General features: G+C 43.1%; 2 protein-coding genes across 2 annotated transcripts; one reads left to right on the top strand and one right to left on the bottom strand.

The window, feature by feature from the left end:
* Nucleotides 1-1,789: 1,789 nt before the first annotated feature.
* On the bottom strand, nucleotides 1,790-4,580 carry LOC308307488 (tubulin alpha chain-like; the record flags this gene model as incomplete). Its single annotated transcript, XM_080752753.1, has 4 exons — nucleotides 1,790-2,767; nucleotides 2,877-3,025; nucleotides 3,421-3,668; nucleotides 4,564-4,580. The coding sequence occupies 4 exons, from the start codon at nucleotides 4,578-4,580 to the stop codon at nucleotides 1,790-1,792; spliced, it is 1,392 nt and encodes a 463-aa protein (XP_080608879.1).
* A 2,961-nt stretch (nucleotides 4,581-7,541) lies between these two features.
* LOC308308351 (protein transport protein Sec61 subunit alpha-like 1) lies at nucleotides 7,542-8,792 on the top strand (the record flags this gene model as incomplete). Its single annotated transcript, XM_080753774.1, has 1 exon — nucleotides 7,542-8,792. One exon carries the CDS (start codon nucleotides 7,542-7,544, stop codon nucleotides 8,790-8,792), a length of 1,251 nt encoding a protein of 416 aa, XP_080609900.1.
* Between the last annotated feature and the right edge of the window lie 2,090 nt (nucleotides 8,793-10,882).

Here is a 10,882-nt window from a genome sequence, read left to right as displayed (position 1 = left end):
CAGGCAGCTGTGGCGCGAGGCACGCATGGCGCGTTCCTCCCTACCGCTGTCGAAAATAGCCGATCTACAAGCTCACAACGCGTCGCTTCCACGACGCGTTGTGAGCTTATAGATCGGTTATTTTCGGCGCGCGATGCCGTCGTAAAATGAAGTACAAAGATTACAATTCACACCACGGTCTGTCTGTCTATATGCCTGCCCGTCTCCGGTTATTAACACAGAGCTAAACATTTTACACGAGTGTGTGATGCATTGATTCCGTTTTTTACTTCTTCTCTATGTTTTTCTTTATCTATTTCTCTGTTTCCCTCCCACTTATCACTTAGTCTCTGTAGTGTGTATTTACAGTAGGCACTGTATAGACCACCCCGAACCGGCACAATGCAGGCAGGCAGGCAGGCAGGCATATTGCCGCGCGCGCCACACACACACACACACACACACACACACACACACACACACACACACACACACACACACACACACCCCAGGGAAACATTTCCCACAAACAGTGCGTGCATACGTCGTAACTTATGACACAGACACAATAGAGGTAGCCTGATAGATCATACTTATGACTCATAAGTCATAAGTAGGCCTATTGGCTACCTCTAAAGTGTCTGTGTTATTAATAACAACAATATTTTATTACAGTTCAGAGGCACACACACACACACACACACACACACACACACACACACACACACACACACACACACACACACACACACACACACACACCTGACCTGATACAGATAACACATTTGTTAATGTCTTTATTATTGAGAACATTTGAACAGTAGCAGGTGTATTAGCCTAGTATTTAATGAAATTATATTGACGACTTGAATGGACTATTAGTCCCTACTCAAAAGCAACAAAAACGAATGGCAAAAAATAATATGATATGCAACACCATGATGTAGCATAATCCCATTATGATAGAAAGGGTATTAGTATAGTCTATTACATCACAGAACGAATAAGCCTCAAAATATGGCTGAAGCGTTGAACCCGTTTTGTAGCCTAGTCAAGCTTTTCTCCAACCCCCCTCAGATTCACAGAACTATGAGTCAGATTACAATAGTAGTAGTGTTGCTGCAGAGCAGTGTGTGTCGGTCTGAGATGTTCACAGTCACAGATGTACCAGAGAGTGAGTAAAGTCACTCAGTTATTCTCTCTATGTCCCGCTCTCATAAAGTGGTGGAATGGTATGTAGAAACCCGGCACACAACAGATCTTTCATAACTAAAGGCTTGGGTGTCTTGCATGTTCAGAGCCACAATGTATTCTTTTTAAATGGTCTATAAATACCTAACATTTTGTTCTAGATTTTTGAACCGGTTAAATTGCAATGGAAGCTAAGATTTTATATCAAAATTTGATTTAAAACGAATACAATATTACATTATTTTGAATGGCAATACAAAAAACTTAAATAACTCATGTGCAGGCCTATACTGTCACTGCATCAGTAATTCTGACCGTTCGCTTTAGATTGAAAAGATGTCCCCAGTTCTGTTTTGGTCTTTATTGGACGAATCAAGCTTTTATTTGTGTATCGATAATAGATTTGGCTTTTATTGAATGAGTCATTTGTTGTATTTGTTGAGTTGACAACAAAATTAATTATTCAATTTATGAACTGGCTGCGTGAATTTTTCTGAACTTCCAAGTCATGCTACACAAGACTAAATATTAAGTAGGCTACCATATAAGATATTAAGACCAATTAGACAAAAACATTCTACATAAATGTTTGGTTAAGCAGATTCAAACCACAAACCATTCAGTATTCTTCTCCTTCATCCCCCTCTCTCAGCATGTTGTCGGTGCCCACCTCTTCATAATCCTTCTCCAGGGCAGCCATGTCTTCTCTGGCCTCAGAGAACTCTCCCTCCTCCATGCCCTCTCCAACATACCAGTGGACGAAGGCCCTCTTGGCGTACATGAGGTCAAACTTGTGGTCAAGACGAGCCCAGGCCTCAGCGATGGCTGTGGTGTTGCTCAGCATGCACACAGCCCTCTGGACCTTGGCCAGGTCTCCTCCAGGAACCGCTGTGGGAGGCTGGTAGTTGATGCCCACCTTGAAGCCTGTGGGGCACCAGTCTACAAACTGGATGGTGCGTCTGGTCTTGATCGCAGCAATAGCAGAGTTGACATCTTTGGGCACCACATCACCACGATACAGCAAACAGCAGGCCATGTATTTACCATGACGAGGATCACATTTCACCATCTGACTGGCTGGCTCGAAGCAGGTGTTAGTGATGTCGGCAACCGTTAGTTGCTCATGATAGGCCTTTTCGGCGGAGATGACTGGGGCGTAGGTGGCCAGGGGGAAGTGGATACGAGGATATGGCACCAAGTTCGTCTGGAACTCTGTCAGGTCAACATTCAGGGCTCCGTCGAAGCGAAGGGAGGCAGTGATTGAGGAGACAATCTGGCCAATGAGCCTGTTGAGGTTTGTGTAGGTTGGCCTCTCAATGTCCAGGTTCCTGCGGCAAATGTCGTAGATGGCCTCGTTGTCAACCATGAAGGCACAGTCGGAGTGCTCCAGGGTAGTGTGGGTGGTCAGGATGGAGTTGTAGGGCTCGACTACAGCCGTTGACACCTGGGGAGCTGGGTAGATGGCAAACTCAAGTTTGGACTTCTTGCCATAATCGACAGAGAGCCTCTCCATCAGCAGGGAAGTGAAACCAGAGCCAGTGCCTCCGCCAAATGAGTGAAAGATGAGGAATCCCTGAAGTCCAGTGCACTGGTCAGTCTGTAAATGTAAATGTTTTGAACATGAGAATATAGAAAATGCCAATTGCATTTACTCTACAGTACGTATGTGTATCTGTAAGCTTGTTTAGCTTTCAAATAGAGCTCACCAGTTTACGTGTTCTGTCCAGCACCACATCGATGATCTCCTTGCCGATGGTGTAGTGTCCACGGGCGTAGTTGTTGGCTGCATCTTCCTTTCCTGTGATCAGCTGCTCAGGGTGGAACAGCTGGCGGTACATTCCTGTACGCACCTCATCTGTAGAAAGAAGCATCAATTACCCCTGATGAGAATAAGCATGATGAAGGTACATCGTATACTGTATATTTATAATCTGTAGAGACATAGTCATCTTGCTCTAATTGCACTCTTTGAATCCTAAAATATAACAGGTTAAAATCTGCATAAATGTGTACAATCTGTATCCTTGGCTAATATCTAGGTTTTGTGATAATAAGTATGTTATTGTGTCATAACGTATGACAATTATTTTGTATACTATTACTAACACAAATCAGAGTTTACATAGGGGGAAAAAACAGACTTATCAATCATCGGAATCATCAATATTCTTAAAACTCACAGATTTCCATAAATCAACGAGTCAAGTTTCCCTAAAACAACTTAATTCTGCTATTTAACTGTGCACTGACCAATAACAGTGGGTTCCAAATCAACAAAGATGGCTCTGGGGACATGTTTCCCAGCCCCTGTCTCATTGAAGAAGGTACTGAAGGAGTCATCTCCTCCGCAGTTGGCCTGCTGTTCACCCTCAGGCATCTGGCCGTCCGGCTGGATGCCATGCTCCAGACAGTACAGCTCCCAGCAGGCATTGCCAATCTGAGTCCCAGCTTGACCAACATGGATTGAGATACACTCACGCTGCAGTGAAAAAGAACAACTCAGATTTAGTTTCAGAGGAAATATCTAGATACTACTCAGATTTCAGCTGCATTGATTTCATAAAATGTGTTTTGATTATCTGAAATCTCAGTCCAGTTGGGAAGTGCATCATGCAACTCTCCTCCATCTATACAAGAGTTAACCCTGGCATCCTTATTTTGGGCATATCAGGCAAACCCTTACATTGTTTTTGAAAAAATATATAAAAAGGTTTTAAGATTTAAAAAAGCAGATTGTAAATCGAAAATAATTGCATTTTTTGGAAACTGTAAATAGCAATTCCATATGTGGAAATAAAAACAGTCCAATTCAATGTCCCTCTCTATATATTTATGATTTAAGAAAACATCTGTCTCAGTCTATCCAAAGCTCTCTCACCATATTGTCCTTGTATCTCTCCTCTCCGACGTCCAGGTATCGGCGTGAAGATGTGATGTACGAGACAGTTGTGTGTCACTGCTTTTATATGGCTCAGGTTCAACAGTGATCTGATCTGAGTTGTAATCTGAGAATACACTGATGAAACCATGATAACCTCACCATCCGCTACACAAACCTGACGCACAATGGGAAATGAGGTTAATGCCATACTTATTGTGTGTGGATGCATGTGTGGTGGGTGTGTACAGCATTTTAAAGACCCCAAGTTTTTGTTTGTTGGAGAAGGTTTATATAGTGCAAACTATACCTTAGTCAGCACCCATCCTAAACTCATTAATAATCAGCTCAAACAAAGTGCATAATAGTCAATCCCTTTGGGGATTCTTTACCTATGCTACTGTTCCTGTTGTTGACTTTTATGGTCAATGCAATGAAGCTATGCTGGTAGGCAAATCACAGCTGCTATTGTATTCCTGGCATTCATAGAGCTGACACCTATTGAGGTGATGTACCTGTATTCAGTTACCATACTCTCCATGGGCTTGAAGCATCATAAGCAAAGCATGAAAGGTTTCAGTATACATTGTGCTGTTTTTTAGACTGTTGGCTCACTTCAACTTAACATTGAAGTGTGGGAGAAGGCAGCTTCAGTGGTGAGCAAACACTATATTATGTTTGTTTACTTTTAACCATATGAACCCTATTCTGGGTATGTCATGAATGATAGGTGCACATTCCTCAAAAATAGCAGATCTACAAGCTCAACGTTGTGAGCTGGGAAAATGTTAAGGGTAGTATAGACCCCTGGAGGACCTCAGTTAATGAAATATATACTGTAGGGTTCGAGTGGTCAAAGGCTTCCTCAGAAACGATACTTGCCTATTTATTTCGGCAGGAATCAATAAAGCCTTTGATGTCTTGGCGAAATGTGCAACTCTGGCTCTTTTAAAACAGGGTTGACAACTTTCCAAGCCAGCTGTCTTCCTCCCTTAAGGGTTCTGATACTGTATGTGCATGCATCTACTGAAACAGTAGCTGATTTCAAAGTTTGGGAAACATAATCCATATGTGACATTGTACTTAGTATAGTTTACAGACCTTTGTAACAGGAGTTGTCAGATCAATATCATGTATAATGTTAAGTGTTTGTTTGTGCAACGTCAATAACATGAATTTAATGTTAGCTGAGTTAAAAGTTTTGGAAACATAATCCATATGTGACATTGTATTTAGTATAGTTTACAGACATTTGTAACAGGAGTTGTGGGATCATTATCATGTACAGTATAACGATAAGTGTTTGTTTGTGCAGCGTCAATAACATGACTCATCTGAAAACCATTAAGTAGTTATAGCAAGTCTTGTCCTTTGTAGAACTATAACGTGAATGTCAATTAATCCACACAAAATAACTTTGTTTGGGTTTTCTGCCAATTTATAAAACAAACTTGAAAAGTTTTTACTATTGGTGACATGAGGTGAATTGTACGTTTAACTGTGTGCACCCAACCACGCATGCATACACACTTTGTCAATACCTGAAATTAAAATACCAAATGGCTTGCCTAACATGGACCTAAACTTGATACAATCATCATAAGCACAAAATGAATACTCTAACAAACTTTGCCTGTTGAATTTAAGATGCAAAATGTAAGATGGAATCAGCGCTCTACAAAAGGGTTATTGCCATCCATGGACTGTTTTCCCTAGCATCATCATAGCATCATAAATCATCCATGTGTGTCCCTGGTCCTGTTCCTTGTCAACATACTTGTGTCAGCCAAACCACTAGGAATGGATACTGCCGCTTTGATTGCATTTTAAAGGCAGTTTCTGTCCCAAGGCTGTGAGAATACAAGACATGAGCATGTGTCCGAAGGCTGTGAGAATACAAGACATGAGCATGTGTCCAATGCTGAAATGGATTCTAGAATTAGATCATGGGAACATTTGAATGACTCTGATGCTCTTAGGTAGCACTGCAGGTACTGTATGTCATGTTGTCCAAACATACCAGGACCAATGCAATTTAATGTGGGTCGAATCCGTCACTGTATATGTAATACTGTAAGGGTATGTTTTCTGAGGTTGGAATCCAATGCATTTGTGATTCTGAATATTATAGACATAGATTAATGAAGTTAGAGTTAGTGGTTAGATCATAGAAATGTTGAACAAAGAAGTGCCTCTTCATTAACTTGACTGGGTATATGCCACTCATACCGGTAGCTGAGCCAATGCCTTCAGGTCGGGCTGCCACTGAGGAAATATTATACAGTGGTGTAATCAAGTATGAAGTAATGGGCATAATGTCAGTTTACCAATTTACTATTTTCTCATATCATCTTTTGTGACATGATATATCATGATTAACTTTAAAATCAGTGGGCTTTACTTTTAGCCTGAATTAGACAAAGTTTACTGAAAGCAAATCACTGAAACTGAATAAATGAAAATATGGATTATTTTCATCTGCATCAATGCTGGCGAAGATAATCTGGTTTAATTCAAAGTCTTGTATTAAATTGTTTATCAAGTAGACGCGTAGTTTAGCAGTTTTACTTGCATGTTGTGACCTATCAAGATATTTGGCAGAGTTTGGGAATCTCCATAAAAGGACACACGCACGCACGCACGCAGGCACGCACACACACACACACACACACACACACACACACACACACACACACACACACACACACACACACACACACACACACACACACACACACACACACACACACACACACACACACACACAATGTCATAACGTGATGACGTCAGCCCATGCCCAAATATGGAGGTCTGTGTCAGCCACAGTGGCTCCAAATATGGAATCCAGGCTAGTCTATGACTTCAGTCTTATGATGACATATTGATGACATCAGGGTACTCCATTATGTGGGGATTTGTGGATTTATTTATATTCTTGGAGGACTGCCATTCTGACCAACTTCACACTGGGCACCGGCCCAAACTCAGAGGACTCCATTTTTGGACATGATTGACCTGGATCTCCATATTCGAGCACATGACGACAGGGTAAACACTGCCGAATGGTATAAAAGCAGTACATCCTCAGTACTGCCGAGAGTGTACAGGTTATTTCACAGAGCTTCAAGTTTCAAGATTTTCAAGACTTCCAAGCGTTTTTGTTTACAACTATACTTGTATTATACTGTGCAACTGCTGTCCTCACCGAACCGAAGACATCCTTGAACCACCCGGGCAGACAGTCTCTCACTACATTCTTACTGGTCACCACCGCCGCTGATTCTGATCCCAACCTATTGTTTGGGGTCTTTCAAACCAGCATACAATGGACGACATCGGAGATACCATTTTGCAATTCATCAAGCCGATCGCTGCATTTGTGCCAGAAATTCAGAAACCACAAAAGAACATTCAGTTCAAAGAAAAACTACTGTTCACGGCCGTGACATTGTTCATCTATCTAGTATGCTGCCAGATGCCACTGTTTGGCATTATGCCGCCAGACTCGGCCGATCCCTTGTACTGGATGAGAGTAATTCTGGCTTCCAACAGAGGTACTCTGATGGAGCTGGGTATCTCCCCCATTGTGACATCAGGCCTATTCATGCAGTTCTTTGAGGTTGGAGGCACCACCAAAGACAAAGCCCTTTTCGACAAGGCACAGAAGTTGTTTGGAATGATCATCACCGTTGTACAGGCCACTGTGTACGTTATGACTGGCATGTATGGGGATCCCTGGGAGATGGGTCTTGGAGTTAGCATGCTCATCATCCTCCAGCTGTTTGTGGCCGGTCTCATTGTGCTGCTGTTGGATGAGCTGCTCCAGAAGGGCTATGGTCTGGGTTCTGGCATCTCCCTGTTCATTGCCACGAACACCTGTGAGAACATCGCCTGGAAGGCCTTCAGCCCAATCACGGTCAACCGTGGCAAAGGTACTGAGGTTGAGGGAGCCATCTTCGCTCTCTTCCATCTGCTCGCCACCCGCACGGACAAGTTGCAGGCTTTGACGGAGGCTTTCCTGAGACAGAACCTGCCCAATGTCTGGAACCTCATCGCCACAGCCATTGTCTTTGCTGTGGTCATATACTTCCAGGGCTGGAGGGTGGACTTGCCCATCAAGTCAAACCGCTACCGTGGTCAGCTCAACACTTACCCAATTAAGCTGTTCTACACCTCTAACATGCCAATCATCCTGCAGTCTACCATGGTCTCCTACCTCTACTTTCTCTCGCAGAAGCTCTCTACGAATTACAGCGGCAGCTTCCTGGTCAAACTCCTGGGAACCTGGTCTGACACCAGTGATGGCCCAGTTCATGCCTACCCAGTGGGTGGTCTCTGCTACTACCTTTCTCCATTACAGTCCTTCAGTTCCATTCTGCATGACCCAATTCATGCTGTCACCTATATCGTTTTCATGCTCGGCTCCTGTGCCTTCATCTCCAAGAAATGGATTGAGATCACAGGATCCTCTGCCAAAGATGTAGCTAAGCAGCTAAGGGAACAACAAATGGTTATAAGGGGATACAGAGACACAAATATGGTGACCGTGCTTAACAGGTACATCCCCACAGCTGCCGCCTTTGGTGGACTTTGCATAGGAGCACTGTCTGTTATGGCTGACTTGCTGGGTGCCATCGGTTCTGGTACAGGAATCCTCTTGGCTGTGACCACCATCTACCAGTACTTTGAGATCTTTGTAAAAGAGCAGAACGAAGCTGGCAGCCTAAGAGCACTGCTGTTCTAGAAGATACACACGCAATATATCCATTCTCTAATACTTTTAGTTTTCCCCATGTAACTGCCACATTTCTTCTGTCAATAGTGTGAGTTTGGGGGTCATTATGAGAAGAGATGAAAGGTTTACAGGAGTGACAATGGGTTCAGCATCACCAGGGGAGTCCCCTGTGGTCCCCATGCCCCCTCCCCCAAATTGCTTCAATGCCCCTAAAAAACATAGAACTTGAAATATCTCCACCAGGCCAGTCAGTCTGTCAGGACATGAGGAAGCTGCGGGTGGAAATAGAGTTTGTACAACAGACGGTGCAACTGTTCGCATTGTGGCACCCCTATGGGCAGAAATGAAAGGGGTTTGGAGGTGTGCTCCGTCCAAACCACTATGTTTTGTTTTTAAGACATGGGCCCTGCCCGTACAGTAGGCAAGCAAACTGTTTAGAGGTCATTGTCCAATGACTCATGAGATCCCCTTTCCCTCAAAAGGCCTTTTCTTTTTCCAGGCCACACTTGTAAATATGAATCTGTTCTTAACGGTCTTGCCTACTAAAATACATGTAAAAAACAATAATATAATATAATAATTAAGAACAAAGAAAAAAATGAAACAAAAAGAAAAACACAAAATGGGGTGATTTATTGTCAATGGGAGTGTTAAGAGTTACCGGTATAGACCAGAACATGAAGCGTTTCAGGTGCAGAATGTGGGGGTGGAGGTTCTTCCATGGCCTACTGGGAGTGTTTGTGCAAAGTTTCACACTGATCTGTCCATCAGTACTGGAGATTATCTGTTCACCATATTATAGAGGCAAAAACATCTCCTCGCCAATCTTTGGTCTTTGGTAACCTATGACTTGGCCCAGGGCTGAACCTCGACATCCCACTATTAGATCAGACACTCTAACCCTAAGTTCACTGAGCTTGGTGATAATGTGCAAGATAACGTGATAAAGTGCCCTCTATTGTGTCCTTCCAGTGCAGGAAAATGTGTCTTGGGATGCCTCTCCTGGTTCCCCCTATTCCCGCCTGTGCTTTTTTTTCTTTCTTTTTTTTTCGTCTTTTTTTTGGCAGCATGATTCTATGGCAGATTGGCAGCATGATTCTAGCCGAATAGATGCTTTAGTGCAGATGTTAAATGCACCAATCTTTAGAAGGAAAGGAAAGTTGTTTCTGGATATAGTCTATAGTTTCCAAAAGAGAGGTTAAAGGAAGTAGGCCTAAGAAGCATCATCTTTTTGGAGAAGTTACTTTAATGTATATATATTTTGTAGAATCCTTTACAGACCTTCTGTGTTAATGTGTTCAGCACAATATGCAGTGGTTGAAGAAGTAGAAGAACGCCCCAGATTTATTTTCTTTTTATTTATGTTGAATTGCACTGGTGTGAAGAAAAAGTTCAGCCAGAGGACAAAGCTAGTCTACCGAGCAATCTTTGTTCCTACTCTCACCTATGGTCATGAAGTGTCGGTCATGACCGAAAGTATAAGGTTGCTTACAAGTGGCCGAAATTAGTTTTCTCAGATGGGTGGCCTTTAGAGATGAGGGTGAGAAGGTCAATCACTGGAGTAGAACACCAAGTTGAGTGTTCCTACTCTTGGAACGGAGTCAGCTTATAGGTGGTTCGAGCATCTAGTATACAGATGCCTCCCGAGCGCCTTCCTAGGAAGGTCCTCGATGTATGTCCCACTCGGAGGAGACCCTGTGGCAGACCAGATGGAAGGATTATATCTCCACACTGGCCTGGGAACACCTCGGTATATAGGCACGGTATAGGGGCGGCATAGCTCAGGGGTAGAGAAACTGACATTAGAGCACAAAGGGTTATTGGAAAGCTCCCAGTTCGAATCCGGGCTCCCCCTGAGTTAAGGCCCATTCCCACTGGGCCAGATAACAGATAAATAAATATCTGTGGCAGATCTTTTTTTTATCTGTATCTACCATCCACTTTGAATGGAAAAATATCTGGAGAAAGAGATTTTTTTTATCTGTTATCTGGCCCAGTGGGAATGGGCCTTGAATGTCGAAGAGTCCTTGAGCAAGACTCTGAACCTCTAGTTGCTCCCGGTGAGCAGGAGTGTGCCTTGCATGGTTTCCTCCGCCATC

The sequence above is a fragment of the Nannobrachium achirus genome (assembly GCF_963921795.1).
Source record: "Nannobrachium achirus genome assembly, chromosome: 22".
Classification (NCBI taxonomy): domain Eukaryota; kingdom Metazoa; phylum Chordata; class Actinopteri; order Myctophiformes; family Myctophidae; genus Nannobrachium; species Nannobrachium achirus.
Note: the sequence above shows the minus strand (reverse complement) of the source record. Positions and strands in the feature narration are given on the sequence as shown.